Source organism: Phaseolus vulgaris, chromosome 7 (genome assembly GCF_000499845.2).
Source record: "Phaseolus vulgaris cultivar G19833 chromosome 7, P. vulgaris v2.0, whole genome shotgun sequence".
Taxonomy (NCBI): Eukaryota; Viridiplantae; Streptophyta; class Magnoliopsida; order Fabales; family Fabaceae; genus Phaseolus; species Phaseolus vulgaris.
Window position 1 is genome coordinate 32,097,942 of NC_023753.2, and position 22,652 is coordinate 32,120,593.

The 22,652-nt window shown below is 36.9% G+C and overlaps 4 protein-coding genes and 2 non-coding genes across 7 annotated transcripts; 5 read left to right on the forward strand and 1 right to left on the reverse strand.

Annotated features, from left to right (window-relative positions):
• The first annotated feature begins 782 nt into the window (after positions 1–782).
• LOC137830042 (dormancy-associated protein homolog 3) lies at positions 783–2,973 on the forward strand. Of its 2 annotated transcripts, none has more exons than XM_068637135.1 (3): positions 783–1,037; positions 1,246–1,410; positions 2,520–2,973. In XM_068637135.1, exons 1-3 carry the CDS (start codon positions 923–925, stop codon positions 2,621–2,623), a joined length of 384 nt encoding a protein of 127 aa, XP_068493236.1. In that variant the 5' UTR covers positions 783–922; the 3' UTR covers positions 2,624–2,973. The 2 variants fall into 2 exon arrangements, with proteins under 2 accessions (XP_068493236.1, XP_068493235.1); XM_068637134.1 differs by having other exon boundaries at positions 819–1,037; positions 1,246–1,415.
• A 2,328-nt stretch (positions 2,974–5,301) lies between these two features.
• LOC137830043 (folate-binding protein 1) lies at positions 5,302–8,869 on the forward strand. The gene is made up of 4 exons (XM_068637136.1): positions 5,302–5,575; positions 7,474–7,823; positions 8,098–8,432; positions 8,633–8,869. Exons 1-4 carry the CDS (start codon positions 5,479–5,481, stop codon positions 8,760–8,762), a joined length of 912 nt encoding a protein of 303 aa, XP_068493237.1. The 5' UTR covers positions 5,302–5,478; the 3' UTR covers positions 8,763–8,869.
• A 2,004-nt stretch (positions 8,870–10,873) lies between these two features.
• Positions 10,874–13,041, forward strand: LOC137830049 (large ribosomal subunit protein eL18). Its single transcript, XM_068637141.1, has 5 exons — positions 10,874–11,077; positions 11,168–11,257; positions 11,903–12,031; positions 12,131–12,313; positions 12,737–13,041. Exons 1-5 carry the CDS (start codon positions 11,075–11,077, stop codon positions 12,893–12,895), a joined length of 564 nt encoding a protein of 187 aa, XP_068493242.1. The 5' UTR covers positions 10,874–11,074; the 3' UTR covers positions 12,896–13,041.
• On the forward strand, positions 11,295–11,393 carry LOC137830808 (small nucleolar RNA snoR69Y). The gene has a single exon (XR_011084280.1). It is a non-coding gene; the product is annotated as a small nucleolar RNA snoR69Y (small nucleolar RNA).
• LOC137830809 (small nucleolar RNA snoR53Y) lies at positions 11,647–11,728 on the forward strand. The gene has a single exon (XR_011084281.1). It is a non-coding gene; the product is annotated as a small nucleolar RNA snoR53Y (small nucleolar RNA).
• A 7,539-nt stretch (positions 13,042–20,580) lies between the features above and the next one.
• LOC137830048 (uncharacterized) lies at positions 20,581–22,228 on the reverse strand. The gene is made up of 3 exons (XM_068637140.1): positions 21,654–22,228; positions 21,148–21,392; positions 20,581–20,945 (listed from the first exon to the last, which is right to left on the reverse strand). Exons 1-3 carry the CDS (start codon positions 22,125–22,127, stop codon positions 20,696–20,698), a joined length of 969 nt encoding a protein of 322 aa, XP_068493241.1. The 5' UTR covers positions 22,128–22,228; the 3' UTR covers positions 20,581–20,695.
• Between the last annotated feature and the right edge of the window lie 424 nt (positions 22,229–22,652).

The following is a 22,652-nucleotide window of genomic DNA, read 5'->3' on the forward strand; positions in this document are numbered from 1 at the left end:
AATAAGATATACGAACCCTTTTAGACATTACAATTATAAGTGGATTGCAAGTTGAAAAACTTTATCGTGTTGAAAAGTAAACACCGTTTGCCAATTGCCTTTACCCTCTTTTGCAAGTGGCTCAACGTCTCTCTCTCGTCTACGTACCCATCATCTCTAATGTCATTTTTCAAACCCAAATAATGGAGAAATAGGACACACAAACAGAAGGGATTAACACCATTAAGAAAACAACCTATAAAAAAAGATATTAAAATAATATCTATACTTACTAATTTAATATCATTTTATAAATATAATTTAAAAGATAAATTTACATTCCTTTATATATTACAACACAAATAAAAAAGCAATCGAGTTAGTTGCCTATATTCGAGACTAGTCATGATCAGTAGTGTTTTTTTTTTCATTTTTCTACTGAGAGTTTTAGCGAGTTAACAAAATTATATTTGCAATTGCTGAAAGGGTTTTGTGCAATAATTTTTTTGAGAATTTTAATATATTAAGAAAAGTTGCAATAAAACAATCGGTATAAAAGGAGTCTCTTATCTTTGGGATTTGGACAACAGTCATGGGCATTTTGGAACATACTCCATCGGGAAAATGACATGTCACGCAACGTTTGCTCCTTCAAATACACAATCCAATGTCACGTGTCGCTCACTTATCCGTAATCCCACAATTTGTGGGACCCACGTGTACGGGAGAACCTTATCTCTAGGAGAATCTAGATCCGAAAGCCACGTAGTGTGCGCCCATGTGGTGCCTGATGAAATCGACGGCGCGGATTTGTTCGCAGGCCCATGACTTGTTGGGCCTTTAACGCTTCGCCGTCGTTAAATATTCCTCTCATGCTGCTTATTCTCGGAACATGCTAACTGGATCCATCTGATCCGCTAAGACACGCCACACCCGTGTTCTCATGGGCCTCCTCGATCACTTGTGGGATGACACCGTCGCCGGCCCTCCGCCGGAGAACGGCCTCGGCAAGCTCCGAAAGCACCACACCTTCGCTTTCCGACCAAACTCCGGCAAGGGTACGCATGCATGCCCGTCGAACGCCGTTCAGCTTCCCGAATTAATTTTAGCTATTCCAAAAAAAATAAGAACAAGAAGTAACCTTTTGAAAAAATACTTACAACCTCACGTTAGGTGTGTTAAATCTTAACATGATTAAAAACAAGAAATCTGCTTATGCTAACGAGAAAGCGTTATCGTTGTGTGATTTTGGTTTTGGTGGATCAGAATCAGACGGCGGAAGCCTGAAGTCATACGGTGAGGATTCGGCGGAAGATGCGATGAGAGTTACACGTAGTATCATGATCGTGAAGCCACCTGGATATCAGAGTCAGAGTGGATCGGCGCCGGCCTCACCCGCCGGTTCCACTCCTCCGGTGTCTCCGTTTTCAGGTAAGGTTGTGCTTCACACTTTTTTTATTGTCAGTAAAATGACGAATTAGACCTTGGATTTTATTTTGGAACTGGGATTATCTCCTGGGAAACTGGAGTGACAGTGGGAGAGTGTGACTGAGGCGGTTGCTGTAGAATAGGGTAATTCCGTCTATTCAGACGGCGTTTCTCTTTCCTATGGTAGCGTAGCGTTAACTAGGGTTAGTCATGATGGCTGTTTTGTTTCCTTTCCACATATATTCAACAATGTGCTTATCCATATCCAGACACGTATTAACAAATAAAATAATGAATGTTACAGGTTTTTTTAAAGTTTAAAAAGTGAGATAAGAAATAAGTTGATTGTATAATTGAGGGTGTAAAAAAATGTTTGCTCAACACTAGTAAATATTACTATTGAAAATACAATTATCTTTTGTTGTTCATTATTACTCCTTGGATTTTTTAAGAATTTTTATTTTTATTTATTTTTTATTAACAAATTTTAAGATTACTTTATTATTTATCAACTAGACTAGTGTGTATTTCAATCTTTAAATAATTTATACGTATATTTATTGTGTGGATAAAAAAAAGGTAAAATAAGAAATTATATAATTACTTTATTAAAATTAAAAAAACATGTTATATTTTTGGTTTTATAAAGAAAACTAACTGTAGCATTTAGGTTTTGAAGCTGTCACCCTGGGGTAACTTCTGAATTGAGTTTGTTACATGGTATAGATGTACGATAAAAGGCTTATTTTCTTGGGTTTTAAGGCTATATATATATATATATATATATATATATATAACAACATACAGGGTTTTAGGATATTTATCTGTTACTGTTTGGAAAGTCTATCCAGAAGATGTTCTTGATGACGTAAATGCACACACAACATGATAGTAATATCTGTACAAGTGATGGAGGGATTCGTACGAGAGTGAATGCATCTTTATAGTTTATGTCTCAACGCTACGTTTTGTTATTGTCCGTATAAAATGTATGAAGAAAAACTGAAAAAGGTCTGCTAATGTAATAATATGGTCGCAATATGAAGCAGTTTAATGAAGAATATAGCATGAAATACTTACTGTTTATGCGTGCATGTATGGTACTGATACAGGAGCTACTAGAGAGTCCTTCCGCTTTCGAAGAAGGTCGACATCTGATGCGTTCGAGAAGAATGGCCAGAACAGACCAAACTCTTCTTCTCCTTTCGATGTGTGAGAAATAACACTCGTCCCTCCTCCATGATGACTACAAAAATCAAAACCCAGTTCGTTTTCCCTGCCTTTTTTGGTCGTGATGTCTCCATTTTTGTTTACCTTTTGTGCATATATATATATATACATATATATATATATACATATATATATATATATATATGTGTGTGTGTGTATGTAAGTTCATGATGGGAGGTAGCTGTGGGTGGTTTAACATATCAGTCTTAGTTTGTCTACTGTTAAACTAGTTATGGTTGTGTCGGTTAGCTGTAAATATGTAAAAAACGCAGATATGGGCGTGCTTTTGTTAAGTGTACTGTGTATATATATAAAGCCTTATCAAGGTTTGTTTAATTAGTGTTTGCTTACACTCTCTAAGCTCTTTCTGGGTAATTCTTTCTCTATATATATTGTATATTTTTTCTGAAAAATGAGGTATGCCTTGAACATGTTAATTTTGGAGGTGGGTGTTGTGTTATTGGATTGTAGAGGGAAGTGAACATAAAAACAAAAAAGTTGAGAAGGGTCCAATATGGATAGGAATTGTGTCTGGCTTTAAGGATGGCGTATGAGTTTTTTTGTGGAGAGGTGGCCTTGTCTTGCAGCATGGCTTGGAAAGGGACAGTTCGTAATGGGGGCTTGACCCACATATATTCTTTAATATATTTACATGTCTTTTTGTCGGAACGTCCTTTTTTAAGCAACACATAGAAACAACTTTATTTTATAACTCACAATGTTCCTTATATTTGCAACCAAAATTATTCTCCTTTTTTACATAATGGATGTTCAAACCATTCCGAACCAACAACCTTATGGGGAAACATTACTGAAAGTAACGAAAACACAATAAATACATAAAATTTAAACCGAACGATTACATGAAGCATTCTCTTCAATCTGCTTCCCAATTCTTCTTATAGAATTGAAACGTAATTTTACAATTCATAAAAAAAAAATAGTTGATTATGTCATGTCGTATCACTTGCTATCTTATGGTGGCACCTTTTCTTTAGATAAACATAATCAGTATTGGTTATAGAAAATTTGTGTGGTGAAGATCTATATTAGTGGTTATGGGCCGATTTTGAAGACTTTCTGGCTTAGTCAGAGGCTGAGTGGTCATGGATCGACGTTGAAGCTTCTTGTGTAGGTCGATCCTAAAACTTCTCTGGTTTACGCCAAAGGCTGAGGGGTTGTGTGGTGAGAGTCAATCCAATTAATTATCTTAAATAATTAGTGTTGAGGAGATTACCGTTACAGAATCTGTGTAATGAGCAATTAAGTAATCAAAGAAGTTACAAAGAAGAGGAGCAAGCGAGAAGGCGCCAGGGACAGCTATATGAGAGAGGGGAGACCGACTGAGAAAATGGGGAAAACAACATAAGAACTAGAGTGTTGAACAATCTTGATGTTCTAGGTCAAGAGTTATTTGTCTTGGCTAAAACAACACCTAAGAATACTATGAATAATATTAGAGTTTCTTCCAATTTTTGGTCTTATAGTGTAACATTTTATAACATTTTAGGAATTTTATCAATTAAGAATTTAAACTAAATTTAACACACTATTCTATATTATTTATATTTTTAATAGGTTCCACAATATTTGTCTTTGAATGTTAAGAAATTATATTTTTGTATACCAATTGTTCTTAAATGTAACGTCTGTTTCGTTAGAATTGCTGTATAAGTTTATGAATCTCGTTAATAACTCTTCAGAAATAATCTAATTGGAGTTTTTTTTTACATAATTATTAGTTTGAAGGAAAGCTATTTATGAAACTAAAATTGAAAATTTGGTTTCAAATATAGTTGCTTTTAAAAAAACAAGTAATCTATTATTTCACATCATATTTTAAAATAATTTAAATATTTTAAGATAATAACTATTAATTATAGAATTATTATGATTTTTTTAAATCAAATTAGGACTAAAAGCGTTAGAAGGCAATTGTATATTTATATAGATAAAAGTATTTAATTAATATATATGATTGAAAAAATAGTTAATATTTTCTATATTTAAACAGAAAACTGTTTTAAATTAAATGAAAATAGAAAATACATATATAAAATGAGATGAATATATTAATTTATCTTTTGGATTTAACATAAACCCACTGTCATTATGAAGATTAGTTTTGTTTTCATAAATAGCTACGGAGGAAAGGATTAGTTGTAGGTAAGCATATACGCATGTTGTTACGTCGGAACGTCAAATATTTTTTATTTTTAAATAACATTTTATTTTTGGTGAACTACAAAATATATGCAAAACTCCACCAAGAGAAGCATCCTCTTTTTTTATTTTTGTTATAATTTTAGTCTCTTAGATTTAAAATCAATTTTTTTTTAAGAATATACAAGCAGTCATACTTAAAGCTACACATACAATAAATTTAAATTCTTTTATATCTTGCAATCAGTTAGAAGATGTTATTTATAAAAATAAAGAACCAATAAAAAATTCAAGATTTGTTCTGGCATGACTGTGGGCTCACAGTATATCATATAGTGGCCCAAATTGAAAACACCTTTTACTTACGGAACACCCCTATTCCGAAATCACCCAAAACCTTCAAGGTTAATTTAGGAATTTTAAATATCGTAGGGGTGCAGGATAAAACACCCATATGGTAAAGCTACACGAAGGAGATTGGGCTTAGTTATCTGGATCATCTTTTGAGGAGTTTCACATATTTGGGCTTGTAAATTTTTAAGCCTTGATGTATTGACAAATAGAAAAGATTTGGAAGGTTCCCATTGGATTGAATAGCACCGTGTTTGGGTGCAGTGGTAGTTAGTGTTGGAGACTTTATGAAATCGAGGTGATACAGAGTATGGTGGTTTAGCGGGTATGGATCGGAAGCAGTCCCGGCTCGGACCCAAGAATATGGATTGTAGCTTCTTGATTTTGTTCCTCCTCTTCCATGGCTTCCTTCCTCACTCTTCTGGTTTACCTTCTCTCTTTTTACACCTTTTCATTTAAAGAAATAAACAAAACATCTTCTGTTGATTTCACAATTTTTTTTAATCATCGATTGTCCTCTTATTTCATAACTTGATCACGCTAATATAAATTTCGAAATTAAGCTTAAGCATGGATATACGGAAATGAAAAGGGTAATTATTTCTTTCTTTTTGAAATACTGTGTAGTTTGAACAGGTAGTACTATGATCGTTAAGGATCCGGGTAATTCTTGAATTTTCTTCCTTTCTGATAGATACGCACTCTGGCTTTGCTATATGAATTCGCTTCTAAAATTGTTTGGAATGTTCGAGAGACGCATGGTGGTGTTTTTGAGTTGGTGTTACAAGGTTCATTTCTGATTAGTAGTAACTTGACCCACTCTGGAAGTGTGGTAATTGATCTTTGGTCTCATTTCCGTCATTCCATCTTTCTCAGTTGTGGCATTCTATCAGAACCAAAATACTAAATGTTACATTTACATTCGTTTTGTTTGGAATCTAAAGTGAGCTCAAAGTCCCATATTGGCTAAAGATGAGAGACCCACAAATCTATTGTGTTGAGGCTTTGTGTTGAACGAGGTTTCTTAGTCCTAAAGTTTGACAATTTATTATATCGAAGGTCTTCCGTTTTAGGGAAGCTTGTCCTATTGTGGGACGACGGTTATACTCATGCTTAAAGAAAATGCTTCAACTTGAGAGGGAGATGTTCCAATATGGAAGAGATTCATACTTGATGGGGGAGATTGTTAGGAATTTGAGGTGAGCTGAAAGTCTCACATTGGATACAGATGAGTAGGATGAACAATATATAAATAGAGAGACTCACAAACCTATTCTTAAAGTTTTGGGTTGAAGGTGGTGTCTTAGTCTCTTATATAAGTTTATTCACAAGTCGTTGCTATCGAATTTCTCCGGTGTCTCTCCTCGAGGAACATAACATGTTTTGACCCTTCATTTTGTTGGTGAAGTATATTCCTCAAAAGGACAATTTAAATGGAATTGATTTATTGGATTATGTGTTGATACAACGAAAAAATGGATGTGGATGTTCCAAATTTTATATTAGACAAACTTGTTTCAGCTAACCAAAAACCTTAATTTTGTTGCGAATGTCGGATAAATCGATGTACCTGTTTTTACTACACATGTATGTGGGATAAATCGATGTTCCTTAATTTTGTTGCGAATGTGGGATAAATCTGTGTGTTCTTCCTTCTTTTTCATGGACACACACATGGAACAATGCAATCTACCAATGTCTTGTCTTTTCCCTTTGTGGGATAAATCTGTGTTTCTTCCTTCTTTTTCATGGACACACACATGGAACAATGCAATCTACCAATGTCTTGTCTTTGCCCTTTGGCTTGCCTTGTCGGGATCATCTTTTCATCCTACTGCGCACTTCTTTTTTCAACTAAAGCTAAAATGGAGAATTAGGCATGCTTTCCATTACTGTATGCACATCCCTTAGTAAAGCATGATGTTATTGGAAATTTATCATGGTAATAAATCCTGATCATAAGCTTACAATGAGTTGTGAACTACTTTTTTTTAGTGTTAGCTTATTGTGGATCATAATGGGCAAAACATGCACAGGCATTGATGATCACAATGTTCCTTGTAATTCAATTTTCATTCCATTTTATGCATTTTTGGTTTGCAATTAATAATGCATCTTGTGATTAAATGTGTAACAACTGGTGGTTATGTAATTGAACAAGGTATCTACTCAAACGAGATATCTAACATTGTTTTTGTTGGTCAATGTTTTGATCTCATTTTATCTTACTTGTTACTTCTCCTGTGTTAAATAAAGTTATTAGTGGAATAGTATTCTTCTATGCATTTTGTTTTCAATTCTCTTCATCTTTTCTGAATGCAGGTAAATCCAGTGGTGTGTGTGTTTCTCAAGGTGGTCGTTTTCCTCCCTTTAAATCTGAGGGTAACGCTCCCAAAAAGGGTCCTAAAGATTTGACCCTTTGCCGGATTTTTCGCAAAAAGACTTGCTGTGATGTAACCCATACACATCCTGCTCTGATGTCTGTAAGGAAGCTTGCTACTACTGGGGAAGCTAACCCAGAGTGCTTGCACTTATGGGAACTGTTGGAATGTTCCATTTGTGATCCACTTGTTGGTACTCGGTCTGGACCTCCTCTTATCTGTGCATCTTTATGCGAGAGAATTTATGAGGCGTGCTCAAATGCTTACTTCTCTATGGATGTGAAAACACAGGTTTGGGGGTGGCAGTCTCTTTTTCAAAAATTTGCAGATTTCTTTTGTCAAACTTTCATTTCTATTTTTGTCAAGAAACAAAAATTTACACATGATGGGTTTGTCGTTAATAATTCACAGAAAAATGCTTTTAAGCATTTTAGATCTGACTTAAGTTTTTATTTTTATTTTTGTGGGATAGAGAGTTCAGTATGTTTATATTAGCCTTTTTAATACCACAACATGGTTTAACTTGGCACCTTATACCCGTCTTTCGATTGATTTGAAACACCAGATTCTAGCACCTTGTGGAGTAAATGACTTTGTATGTGGTAGAGCTGCTGAATGGGTCTCCAATGGTACAGATCTTTGTCTTGCTGCAGGTTTCCGAGTGAGATCATCCGATATTGTGTATATTGCCTCAGAAGAGGCTTCTTGCTATGGTGATAAATCAAGTCTAGGTTCTGTTGCTGATTCATGGAAGACTTCACAGTTTGAGTTGACCAGTAAAGGTGAGAGATTGAGGATGTTGGATGATTTCCACCAATGGGTGAGGGAAATGCCATTCGGTGAAAGAGTTTCTTGGGCTATTGGAGGGATGGTTCTAACAGCAGGCTTGGTGTTTGTAAGGTCAGAATGCACTCCTTTTCTTTCTTATTATTGAGTAGCTGTGCATTTTTGTATCGTCCCATTACTGTTAGGCAAGTAAAAAAGACAACTTGTTGGAAATGCAGATTATTAGAAGTGGTTCTTCATGGATTTTTTTTAACTACTTTATAACTATTATTGGAATGATGCTTATCTTCTCTTTATATATCGTAATCACACAGCAAAAGGAAAAGCCATAGCCATCGCCAGAAACTAGCTGCTATAAAGCGAACTGCAAGGAAGCTTGAAGGCAGGATGGTGGAGCAACTGCCTTTTAATGCTCAAGAACTTAGAAGAAGAATTTCCAGATGAGTGTTCCTTGTATGTGATGTTGAGAACATAATTAACGGTGCTAATTTGTAGGTGAATCCTTGAGTTCCTGTTATAATTATCAAAATGAAGTCTTGCTTTACTTTGTACTCGCTTTTCATGTTGTTTCCTTCTTTTTGCATAGGTTTTTCATGATATTTTCCCCTTCAAAATGGGTTTTCTTTAGACCGAAGTATAAGTTGGTTATAAAAAAGAGTTTGTTTGGTCTTTATGGCTTTTTTCTGTAGAAAAATTATTTTATGAAAACCATTGCTGTATAAAAGCCATGGGTGCTTCCACATCCTTAACCTTCGTCCCCTCAGATTGCTTACTGCTTAATGCATCATGAGTCAATACTATCGAGTCAAACTCAACATTGAAGGAATTTCCTGTGCAAATGCTGACAGGGTAGGTATGGGAGGTGAAGTCAGTAGCTTCGGTTTACTGGAGAAATGTTAGGCATTTAGAATTGCATTTGTGGAAGAAAATAGACAAAAATGATGTCTGGTCTTGAAAATATGGTTGATTGTAAGTTAAAAAATGAAGGTGTCTCCATTGATTTTTTTTTTTACCATGTTTGTGTTTGTTGTTGGTCAATATTTATTAAAAGTACAAAATCGTAATTGGATTTCTGTTTGCCAATAATGAAGTGATATTGCCAATCATCAAGTTTCAGAAGTGAGATTTATCAAATGATTAGATGTCCAATAAAATTGAGCTAATCGTAGTGTTAAAAACTCTGTTGCTTATTGTTTTCAGACCTTTTTTATGATAAAAAATTAGAAATAAATTTGAAAATTTCTGGCTCCTTGGGACACTGTAATTTTGTGGCAGAACTAGAAGCTACTGATGAAAGCCTCGAGACTTTGAACACAGGCTTTTGGTGGTGGACTGTGGAGTTGGTTTGTAGATTTTTTTTTATTAGACTTTACCATCTCACTTTGCTCTAGATTAAAATTATCTCTCAATTTACGCTTAGAAACTAATTTTTTCCAAACTTGATGATTATTGAAAAATAAGTTTTATTTTTTCATATTCTAAATCAGGACCAATTAAATAGATTCAACAAATGGATTCTTTTCACTTCTAATCGGATTCAAACTAATTACATTTCATTGAATTATTAGGTTTATTTTTTTATATGAATCAATCCAATTGCTTATTACACTATTTCTTTTCCTTTTTTTATTATCTCCATTATATAAAAAAGTACACTATTTTATAACTTTTTTTGATAGTTTCTGTTTTCAATGGGAAAATTTACCTTTTAATAAATTAAAAATAATGTATTTATTTAATATTATTCTTACAATATATAATATTTAAATTATATTATTTTCGTTAGTTACTTATAAAAATAATAAATAATAAATATAAAATAATAAAAATAATAAAATAATATTATTTTAATGTATTAGAAATATTTATACACGTTATATATTTTCACTAGTATATCTAACAATAATTTGATATAAAATCATTTGGTGAAATTTCTAATTTATTGTTATTTACAGTCATTGAATAATTTTTTTAAAAGTAATTGATTTCTACGAGAACTATTAAAAAAGAGCTTTTGATTTTAATAACATTGTATATTTATATTCTTTTCCTCGGATTATTTTTAAAACATAAAGCTTTTTTTTCTCATGAAAATGTAAACAAAGAAGTCCCATGACATCTTAAACTAGTATGCCAAATTTTTCATCCACTTTTTTTTATTGATTTTAATCTACCTACTACCTTATCTAATGTTACCATGTATTATAGTTTGGTCATATAATTGTGTGTGTGTTTTATTCACATTTCGGTTAAAATTCAATAAGATTTTACATAATAATTATAAAAATAAATATTCATTAGAAATAATGTATACTTTAAATTTAAAATAAACCGAGATAGAAATTAAAGAAAAATACTCCCATTTATTTCTATTATCATAATCGATTTCCAAATCTAATTAACCTAACCTTAACGAAATTGATTTAGTTTGGGTTTTCAAAATCTAAACCAAAATCAATCTAATTTAACATGATAAATCAAATGCTACTTTACTTATCTCGAACTTATGCAACCATGAAAATAATATTATAAAGTTTGATTTGATTTTAATTATTGTGTTAGGTCACTTGTTATGGAAATTTGGGCCGAATACAGTAAGCGAAGCGTTGGGCCTATGTTTCAGAACCAGAGCCCGCCCATATTCTGAGCTCCAGTATGAAAGCAGAGTAGTAAAAAACCCTAATCTGCTTGTTATCATAAATTGCAGGTGTAGCGGCAGAGAGTGAAGGCAGTTCGTTCCGAGACCCGAAGCAGCAATGGTTGTTTATCTCTCTCTGTCTTATTGTTATGCATCTGTAGCATCGTTCTTCCTTTGTTTCTAACGATTTTCATTTGAATTGGACACACAGGGGATCGATCTGAAGGCCGGAGGTAAGAGCAAAAAGACCAAAAGAACAGCACCAAAGTCCAATGATATCTATCTCAAGCTCTTGGTTAAGGTCAGTTTCAATTAACTTCTCTCGTGCCTTTTTCTTTGTCGTCGGTGATGATAAATGTGATCCCAGCTCATTATGAGACCTTCGCCATTGCAAGGTCTGGGAATATATTTTTTCCACATTTTTTCTGAGACACTTTGTATCATAAGCCGTATAATTTTTATTTATTGTTTCATTCCTTCATTTGTGTTGATTTAAGAAATTGTTCAGACCTTCGAACATTATTGTGGGACTGCAATTCCTTTTTTGTTGTATGCTTGTCTTTGTAACTTCAGTGCATAATTCCTTTTCGCTTACTGAATTTTAAATTTGATATCTTAACCCTAAGGTTTTCTTATTGTCACTTGATGTTAAATCTATTCATGAAGATTTTCTGCTTGAAAATGAGAAAGGTTCCCGATGATGTTTTTCTCCTTTTACCATGCTAATTCTGATCAATGATTAAAATTTTCGGATTATTGTACTGAGGGAACTGCTCTATTTCATTGGTACTTATCAAAATTGAGGCTTTTTGAATACCTTCTATTACTTTTAGAACTATTTGTTCTCAGAATTATTTTTACGTTTTATCTACATGAATGCTTATTTTCAGTATGTGAATCTTTGTAAATACTTTGAATTATTCTGATTGTTTTTTTACTTTATCAGCTTTACCGCTTCCTTGTACGGAGAACTGGCAGCAATTTCAATGCTGTCATACTCAAGCGTTTGTTCATGAGCAAAGTTAACAAGCCCCCACTTTCATTGTCAAGGTTGATTAAGTATACCAAGGGGAAGGTACGTCCTTTTTTTTTAATATTTTTATTTTTTTAATATTTTTATTTTTTATCTTTGTACTTGTTTCCATTGGTTTAATTTTTAAATTTATCTATGCAGGAAGGTAAAATTGCTGTTGTGGTGGGGACTATAACTGATGATATTCGTGTTTATGAAGTTCCATCCTTGAAAGTTACAGCACTAAGGTTTACTGAGACCGCGCGTGCAAGAATTGAAAAGGCTGGTGGTGAATGCTTGACATTTGATCAATTGGCTCTTAGGGCACCTCTTGGACAGAACACGGTATGGTTAGAAGCTGCTGTTGTTTTTTTCTCATTTTCTGACTGACTGCTTTTGTTCTCATGAATACGTATGTTATTGGTCTCTTCTTATATCGGAACTTACCTTATCATGTATAGTTCCTCATTTAATCTTCTCTTCTGCAAGAAGTTTTATTTTTGCTTTCTCATTTGGTTCCTCTTAATTTCCTGTGCTTTCTATCCGGACTAATCATACCAAAGACTAATATCAATTAGTGAAATCTGAGTGATTAAATGAGTAACAAGGGATACATAGAATTTATTATTTTTGTGAATATCGAGGTATATGTATGCTTGTTGTTGAATTTTTAGATTATGGAATTTGTTGTCTGCCACCCTAATCCCAAGCATCAGAGGCATTGCCACCAAAGGGTTAGGATTTCATTTAAAACTTTATTGAATGCAGGTTCTTCTTAGAGGCCCCAAGAATGCCCGTGAAGCTGTGAAGCACTTTGGACCTGCTCCTGGTGTTCCTCACAGCAACACCAAACCTTATGTTCGATCTAAGGGAAGGAAGTTCGAGAAGGCTAGAGGAAGGAGGAACAGCCGAGGATTTAGGGTGTGATGTGATAGCAGTTTTTTATTCTACGCTGGTATTATTACCTCTGGAATTCAAATTTTTCTTATATTTTAGACGGTTGAGGCAGTTTTCTTGTTATTTGTATTCTGATAATGATTTTCAGTACGAAGTTTTCATTTTTGGCTCCTTTATTTTCCGGTTTTGTGTTTGGTTCAGTCTTGATGCCACAGATTGGATAATCGTTAGTTATGTGATAAATGGGCTTCTCCAAAATCTTACTTTACTAAATTATGGAATTTTTGAAGGCTAGCATCTAATTGTTATGAATATCTCGTCTGTATTCAGTGGTATTTGTGGATACTATTTTTCCTAATTTTCTTGAAAGTTGCCACTAGCATAAGCTTGAAGCTAATTAGTTGCTACTAGCAGAACAAATCTTCGGATCTAGGATTTGGTTGCGCATCGGTCCCATTTGTTCCCATCGATACATGATTCGGAAATGATGTTATCACCTTCCATGTAGGTCGGTCAAGGAATGACACTCCTTTTACCTAGCCATACCAGTGATACAGGATGAGATACGGTTAGGTTCGAGCCATACAACCTTCAGTCTTTAATCCGACGAGGTGAAAAGATATAACGAACCTTCATTCTTGAATCGAACGAGATGAAAAAGGCTTAACTAACCTTCGTTCTTGAATCAAACAAGGTGAAAAAGTTTAATATTGACTTCTAACATTCTACTTTTCTTGAATTCAAAATCTGTCAATTGTGGGCTTCACTAAATAGAGTCAATGACCCGAGGTGTTTTTTTACCCTTTTTCAATCCTTTTACAAGTATTTGTTTCAAAGGTTGTTTTATTGAAATCCTACTTTGTTAGAGGATTTTCCCTTCCTCATATAGTGTCTAAAAAGTAGAGAAACTTGGAACTGCTGCTCGGATGTGAGTGTTGTGAGAAATTGGATAAATGAACATCCTTATTGACTCGACTATCCTGTTAAAGCTAGAATACCGAGACGTAGATTTGAAAGTCTACATCAGTATATAATGGCAATCTGAAATGGCTTGGCGCGAGGACCCTACATAAAAGGAAATGGGGAAGAGTGGCAAAGAGCCCACCCCAATGACCTTGGGCCATTCCATTCAGAAAAGGCAATTGCTTCCTGCACCATATCACTGCACCCGATTCTAGCGGAAAAGACGAAACTGTCCTTAAACAAAATTTTCGAAATATGTGTTCTGGATTTTTTTATCCGGAACGAAATTTTATATTATGGATTTTTTTTATCCAGAGTTTTTCATTTTTGTTTCTGGATTTTCATTTCCGAAACAGAATAATCTCTTTTCTGGATTTTTTTTCCAGAATGTATTATTTTCAATTCTGGATTTTTTTGTCCGAAATAGAATTTTAATTTTTGTTTCTGGATTTTTATTTTCGAAACTCAATAACCACTTCCAGATTTATTTTTTCGGAATATATTATTTTCAATTCTGGATTTTTATTTCCAGAATTAAGTGTATTTTTGGAAATTAAAAAAATATGTCGGGTGCAGGTTAAAAATGATCGGGTGTAGGTAGCATTTGCCTTCAGAAGATTGGGGTCCCAAGGTGGAGATGATCCTTGGAGGATAATGGAAATCTCAAATACTTCCTCGAGGGAGATATGAATATGCTAAATAAACAATACTTAGCTTCTCTTTTCTAATTCTTGCACGACTATCTAACAAGGTGCCTTTTCCCTGTCTCGGTCAAAGATCGAGCCAAAACAGTTGTGCAAGACGACAAAGAAGAGACCGACGTGATTAAGCTCGACGAGCTTCACTTTCAGGTGGACAAATGAGAGAAAGAACCTAGCTGACTCGTCTCCTCATGGAAAAATATGACAGATCTTTACCCTTAAGGAGAAAGAGTTGGAGATGGAGAAGGCCTATGTCTTTAAAAGGGATTGCGACGTCTGTTGGAACTAGGTACAACCCTTTCATGATGGTCATGAATGATTGGTGGAGGATTAGGCTTACACATAATGTTTTGGTCTACCTTTATGGTTACGACTTTTCCTTCAAGGGTGGGAACCTTGAGAGATGCGTGAACTTAGATTACTAGTAATTTGAAGAGAACCGTCACGTTAAAACCTTCTCGACCGAAAATCTTTCTTAGGAAAAAACAATTGGATGAGAATAGAGTGTGTAAATTTTATTAATCAATTGTAATAGAATTTGAAATGTGTGGCATTCCACGTCATCAGTACAATTTTACCTGACAACCATTATAGGTGATATGCTCCCGCCACTGCAACTTCTCAGATCCAAAAGGACCCTTCCAGTTGTACGAGAACTTTCCTTCATTCTTCCTTGCGTCGCTCCTTGGTCGGACTTTTGTGTTGTAGCGCCTTGCTGCCTGAAGTTTGCATGCTATCTCTCGAGTCTTACTTTTGTCGTGGAGCTCACTAACTATATCTAGGTTTACCGAGAGACTTTCTTCATTCAGGGTTAGATCAAACATTTGCCTTGGGACAATAGGCTCACCTACCTCGACCAAGCGGCTGTACAATGTTTCTTGGATGGACGTCTGGGGGTGCAGCGATACGCCAAAAGATCTTTAACAGTTCTTCGGTCCATCGGCCTTTTGCTTTGTCGAGTCGCTCATTTAACACGTTCAAGATAACCTTGTTAGCAGTCTTGGCTTGTCTATTGGTTTAGGGATGCTTGACCGAGGCTGTTATGGATTTGATGACGAGGTCATTGTAGAAGGATTGGAGTCTTCGGTCGATGAACTCTCGGCTGTTCTTGATTATTATCGTGTGCAGTACTCCGAACCAGCAGACAATACTTCGCCGTACGAAATTTTTCACGTTCTTAGCGGAGATGGACGCGAGTGGCTCAACTCGATGCATTTGGTAAAATAGTCGACTCCAATCAGGAGGAATTTTGTTCCTTTCCTGGGGTGAAGGATCGATAATGTCCATCCCCCAGACGACGAACGATCATGGGGATGCCATGTGGCTTCAGGTGGTGCAAGGGACGAAACTTCTAACACTTAACGCATTTCTTCACGTATTTTGTGCAGTCTCCCTGGAGGACCAGTAATAACCAGCCCTAAGGACTTTGTTGGCCATTGTCCGGGCGCCCGAATGACTACCACATACCCCTTCATGGATCTCATTGAGTACATACTCAACCTAGTTGTTGGTCATACATTTCAGCAGCGACGTCGAGTAGCTCATTCGGTACAGGTCCTGGTTGATCATGGTGTATCTTGAGCATTGTTGTTTCATAACTTCTCTTCCTTTAGTTTACACGTGCCGTGTTTAATGTATTGGATGATCGGGGTCATCCAAGCCTCGCTCTCGGTGTTGGTGACCGCTAGGCATTCAGCCTCCGCCAGATTTGTATAACTGACCTATGGTGACTTTTCTTCTTCGTTTTCGATAGTCGGGATAGCGCATCAACACGCTTGTTCTCCTGCCAGCGGATGTGCTCATACGTCGCCCTCTAGAACCGAGCCATGCTGTTGCAGACCATGTGATAATACCTTTAGAGTAAAGGTTCTTTAACTTCAAATTTACTTTGACTTGTCTGATCATTACTTGGGAGTCGCTCCTACAAGTTACCTCGCTTGTACAACAGGTTCAACCAAGTGAGGAGCTTTGTATTCGGCTTGGTTGTTGGTGTTCTTGAACCCAAATCGGAAGGCAGAGGAGGTCACCGGGTCCCTTTAGGATGACTCCTTCTCCACATGCGGTCTTGTTTTACGTCCATTTGGCCTGAGGTTCGGAAGAGGTGTAAGCTCAACAGAGAAGTCGATCAAACATTGGGATTTTATGGCGCCTCTCAGCTCATACTGGATGTTGAACTCCAAAAGCTCAATTGTCACCCTATCATCCACCTTGCGGTCGAATTTAGACAAAATCTTAAATATGGGGTAGTCAGTGCTTACTATGATGAAGTAGTTATGAAAGTATGGGCACATCCGCCTGGCTGTTAGGACTTGAGCGAGAGCCACCTTCTCAATCATTTGGTACCTCGTCTCACCGCATGGAGTGTCCGACTGACAATGTATACCCGTCGCTTTTTATTCTCCACCTTTTGAACCAGCGATGCACTGACCGCTTCCTCACAGACCGTTAGGAATATCACAATGGGCTGGAAAGGTCTCCACTTCTGGATGACTGCTGGTGATGATAAGAAGTCCTTCAGCTGCCGGAAGATCTCTTCGCACTTCTCATCCTAGTTGAATTTGGACGCCTTGTAGAGAAGTTGCACCATCGGCCTGGTTCTCTTGACCAACCGAGGGACGAACCTGGATAGGGCGGTGAGGCACCCTATCAGCTGTTGGACCTCATTTATGTTCTGGGGGCTCCAAATTTCGGCGATCATCCTTCATTTGTCCGGGTTGATCTCGATCCCCCAATAGGTTAGTATGAAACCCGTGAATTTTTCTCCTTTAACCCCGAACATGCATTTCTCGGGATTGAGCCTCATGTTCATACACATGAGGGCTTTGAAGACCTCTTCAAGGTCTTTGAAGTGCTGCTCGAAAGAGTCGGACTTCACCATAATATCGTCTACGTATACCTCTATGCACCGGCGGATAAGGCCCTTGAAGATCTTATCCATGAGTCGTTGATAGGTCGTCCCAACGTTCTTTAGTCTGAACATCATTATCTTGCAGTAGTAGTTGGCATCGTCTGTTACAAAGGTCGTTTTCTCCTTGTCCCAAGGGTGCATGCTTATCTGGTTTTATCCAGAATAAACGTCCAAGAAATTGAAGATTTTATGGTCGACTACAACATTTACCAGTTGGTCGATGTTTGGGACTGGATATGAGTCCTTTGGGTAGGCCTTATTTAGGTTCGTGTAATCCACACACACTCTCCATTTGTCATTCGTGACCATCACTACGTTGGCCAACCATGTCATGTACCGGGCTTCATGAATGAAGCTGACGACGTGGAGCTTATCAGTTTCTTCCTTGGCTGCGAGCCTCTTCTCGATCGCTTCCTTGAATATCGAAAGCTTGTGGGTCATGATATCCGGATTTACCCCCGACATATCGAATGTAATCCACGCGAAAAGGTCTACATTCTTCTTTAACGTGGCGTGCATCAACTTGGCCTCAGCAGTAGCTATGGCAGTGTCGACACAGGTACTGCACTATTTATCAAGATGGGGCATTCAGCGCAGGTTCTCCCTGTCCACCAGCCTATCCTCAGTCGTCCGGGGATCAAGATCCACCATGCGACTCTGTGCTCCATTGGTGTAGGCTGGTCTTCTTTACGAGGATATTTTTATCCTTAAGAGGTTTTGCGCTTAGGGGACTGTTCTTTGTGTAACAGCTCTACCCTAAGGCTCTCAGCATAGCATTCTCGGGCAACCTTTTGGTCCATATGCACCGTGAGAATGTCTCCTGATGTTGAAGGGAACTTCATTGCAGGTGAGGCGTCGAGATGAACGCCAACAGCCGGTTGATGGACGATTGCCTGACGGAATGTTATACAAGGTGTTAGCGTCGATCACCAAGTATCTGATCTTGATGATTTTGCTATTCTTCTCCTCGCAGAAGGTGGTGTAAAGTTTGATCTAGCCTTTAGTACTGACCTTCTCACCCGCGAAGCCGACCATATGATCATCGTACGACACCATCTTCGGCTCGAGTATCCTCATGGCTTTGAAGGTTTTTCAGTAGAGGATGTCTACGGAACTTCCATGGTCCACCAACATCTCCATGATGGTAAATATATCGATATTAATCGATATCCCTAGCCCTTTAAGGGGAATAATTTCTTTGCTTTATGGGCTTGTCCTGTCTGGGCGATTGTCTCGTGCCTCTGGCACCTTGGAAGAAACGTTGTAGGTGTCCAACTTGGATAAGTTCTTCTATCTTATCCTTAAGGGCTTGACATTCTTCAGTGGATGTCCGCTGTTTTTGTGGTATTGACACCATTTTCTGTGATCGACATTTTTAAGACTTGATGCTTTTCTGGGCAGAGGGATCAACTCGGCGCTGAGAGCCTCATCCAGGATCCTCTCCCTCTCAGCTGTCAGGAGAGTATACCTTGAGAACTGACTTCCTCGATTGTCCCTTCTTCTATCTCCCCAATTGGTCGATCGACCGTGACGCTCCTTCTCCTCCTTCCTCTTTTTTTCGCTAGCCTCCGCACGGGCCTAGTTGCGAAACTCCTTCAGTTCCTCCAATTGCATGTACCAAGCTTCCGGTCCCGGGTGCAAGGCCGTCAGCATATAGTGCATGACTACGTTCAAACTTAGGTTACTAATGCTCACCGCTACCTTGCCGAATCTGTCGATGAAGGTTCTCAAAGACTCCTCCTTTTCCTGATGGATACCAACCAGGGTGATGTATGTTAGATGGTGCAGGCGACTTGTGGCGAAGTGCGTCTCAAACTTAGATATCAACATCGCAAAGCTGTCGACAAAATTGGGATGGAACTTCGTGAACCAGCTGAGAGCTTCTCCCTTCAATGAGGTGGGGAAAACCCGACACATCAATACAAACTCATGTGCGTGGTGTACGCATCCATGTGCTCATCTGGGTCGGTCGTGTCGTCATAGCGGTCCCTGTTGACGCCTTTCCACTTGTCTGGTAGTGGAACTCCGATGACGAAATTGCTAAACATGTGTCAACGCACATAATCCACTATACCGGTTGTGCGGATTGACTTGTTAGGACAGGACTCACCATCCATCTCTAGAGTGGGGGGAGGTGACCGACTTACCGATGAGATTAGTCGGCACGATGGACGGTCTTCCCTCGATCAACTTCCTCTTCATGTATTTCGTTCTCCCTGCAGAGAGCCTGAATCTCTTGTTCATTCTTTGTACTCACTTCTTCGTTTCGTTTTCTCAGCTCAGCTATCTCTCTCTGCAGAGACAACAACAACGTGGCCTGGTCAACAATGTGGCCTGCAGAAGGCACTTTAATGCTCAAGTCAACAAAAAGGTTTGACACTCGATTGTCAGGGTACTTTCTTGAAATATACACTATTTATATGACTTATGATGAACTTTTCTTATTGGGTCAGGTTAAGGGGCTCGACCGTGTTTAAAGCTGATTCACCCAGCTTCTAATTACAAATTAGGTTCGTTGGCTTTGGTTGAACGTAATTAAACTTGAGCTATCGGTCGACCCTACGTTGGAGTCCAAGACGCTACATCAATCGTGCGACCACACCGATAAAAAAGTAAATCTATGTAAAAATACATAATTAAACAAAAATAAATTTATGTAAAAAGACATGGTCAAACAAAAATAACAAAAATAACGTATTAGACGATTATATAACAAAAATAACGTATTAGACGATTATATGCTAAAACCAATTACATTTTAAAATAAATAATAAATATAAATAACATTTTAAAATAATAATATTATTGGTTATCAGTGTAAAAAAAATATTAGTGTCTATGATCATTCTAAAATAAAATAATAATTATAAGAGTAATATTAATCATGATATAATATTAAAGTACATATACGATTTAGTAATTTGGTGATACCCACTATCATGATCCTGAATTCGTCCTACATGCTTAATTTTTCTTCTTTCTTTAAGAATTTAGTTTAGATGACATGATTGATTTTTCTTCTTTCTTTAATAATTTAGTTTAGATGACAAGAAATTATAACTTAACCTAAAAGATAATACTAACATTTTATTATATAATCTATTACTATTCGAGTAGTTATGTAATAGGTGCATCAAAAGTAATTTTGATGGAAATCATCCAAATAACTTTCCTTTATTAGAAGTTTGCACTAAAGAACTCAAACTCCATTATTGGTGTTGACTGAAACTGGGTTTGCTCTGACGCAGAAACCGTGACTCAGAACTTCTTAATGAAGTCATAAATGTGATTGGCCACATCGTGTGCTGCTTCTTGGTTGTTGAAGTGGCCAACTCCTTCCTGCACCACCACTTCCTCCAGAGTTGGCACATCTTTCTTGAAACCACCGTTGTGGATGTACTCCTTCATCCCCGGTGAAGTGTACACCAAGTCTACGCTACCTGTAATGAACTTAACTGGCACATTCTCAATTCCTACTCCAGTCCACGGTGCTGTCAGCTCCCAATTTCTGCAAAACCATTCAACATTATTATGAATCGAATTTAAACTTAACTCCATAAAACCAACTCAAGATAATATTTCCTATCAAGAACATTAGATTAAGCTTTGAAGCTCCCAGATTCTGTGTCAGTTTTCTTTTTCTTTTCTGTAAATAAACAAGATCGACATCTGGTATAGGAATAATCCCATATAGATGAATAGGAACTCACATATTGAGATTTCTGTAATAGTTCAAGCCTCCAGTGAAGCCAGATCTCTCGACTTTCGTAACGTAATAATCAAGATCTTGTTGAGTGAGCCAAGAGGGCAGGGTATCTGGAGTATGGGGATTAAATCCAGTTCCATATTCCCCTTTGGGGAAAATGGGTGGACCGGTTTGGCGCGTTGTAAACATGTTCTTCATCAGATATGCAGTGTCAACGCGACCCAGCTCAGCTTCCATCTTCCCTGGTTCCTGTGCGACACATAACAGTAACATCAACACAGAGTACTATCACGGCATAAGCTTAAAATTTCGTCTTGAACAAGACTCCGATTATAAAAATAAAAAATTACTTCCGAGTTTTAGAAAGAAATGTAAATGAAAAGTTATTAAAACCATAGATTCATGTAGCATCTTTACTTTGATTTTTGTGTCGTTGCAAAGATCTTGATATCTGATATTACTTCATTGGTGGTATTCAAAAATACTAAAGAAGTTGTTAAGAGAAAGTACCTGAAATCTGCATATGTAGTAGTCATCTCCATACAAGGCATGGAAAATATCGAGGGTCTTCTGTTGCGGGTTTCTTCCGAGGAAGGGTCGGAAGGGGACACTGAGAGCGACATAGGCCTTCACTCTGTCTGGTCGGAACAAGCAGAGGTACCAACCGAGGATGGCACCCCAATCATGGGCCACAAGGAACACTTTGTCCACACCAAGAGAGTCAATGAGCGCAACAATGTCACCGACAAGGTGGAAACACGTGTAGGTGGTGAGTGGCGCAGGGGCATCGGTGTCACCGTAGCCTCGGAGGTCAGGGGCAACAGCACGGTAACCCAGGGAACTGAGATGCAGAATCTGGTGGCGCCATGAGTACCAGAGTTCGGGGAAGCCATGCAAGAACAACACCACTGGGCCTTCTCCCTTCTCTGCAACATGCATATTTATGCCATTGAGTTCCACCATTCTGTGAAGTATGTTCTCCATCTTTCTCTTTGTTTATTGTTTACCTTCCGCAGCTGCACCTCCTTTCCCTTTCTTATACTTCCTACTGCAATGGATAAAGATGTCATGACCGACCCTTATTTACCAACTCCTCATAATAATGTAATAATATTTTAAATTATAAAATAAAATAAAATAAATATAATTAAAATATTAATTTATTGAATGTTTATGTAGTTGTTTTTATTGTTTACTGTATCAAAGTATCATTATTCATTTATTTATTTATATATATATAAATGAAAAAATATAAAATATTATAGATAACTTATTAAGATAAAAAGCATTTTAATGTGCTTTTTAATTTCCACTTGACTCATAAAAAAATCTTTTTCAATATTAAAGGTTGAAGATTTTAATCACTGAAAAATATTATAAATTATTGTTTTTATATTAATATTAGAAAATTATTAAATATTTTTGTTTAAAATAAAAATAATTAGTTGTTATATTACAATATATAAATATATAAGTGGCAATTACAGAAATGAGAAAAAAAAGCCTTGG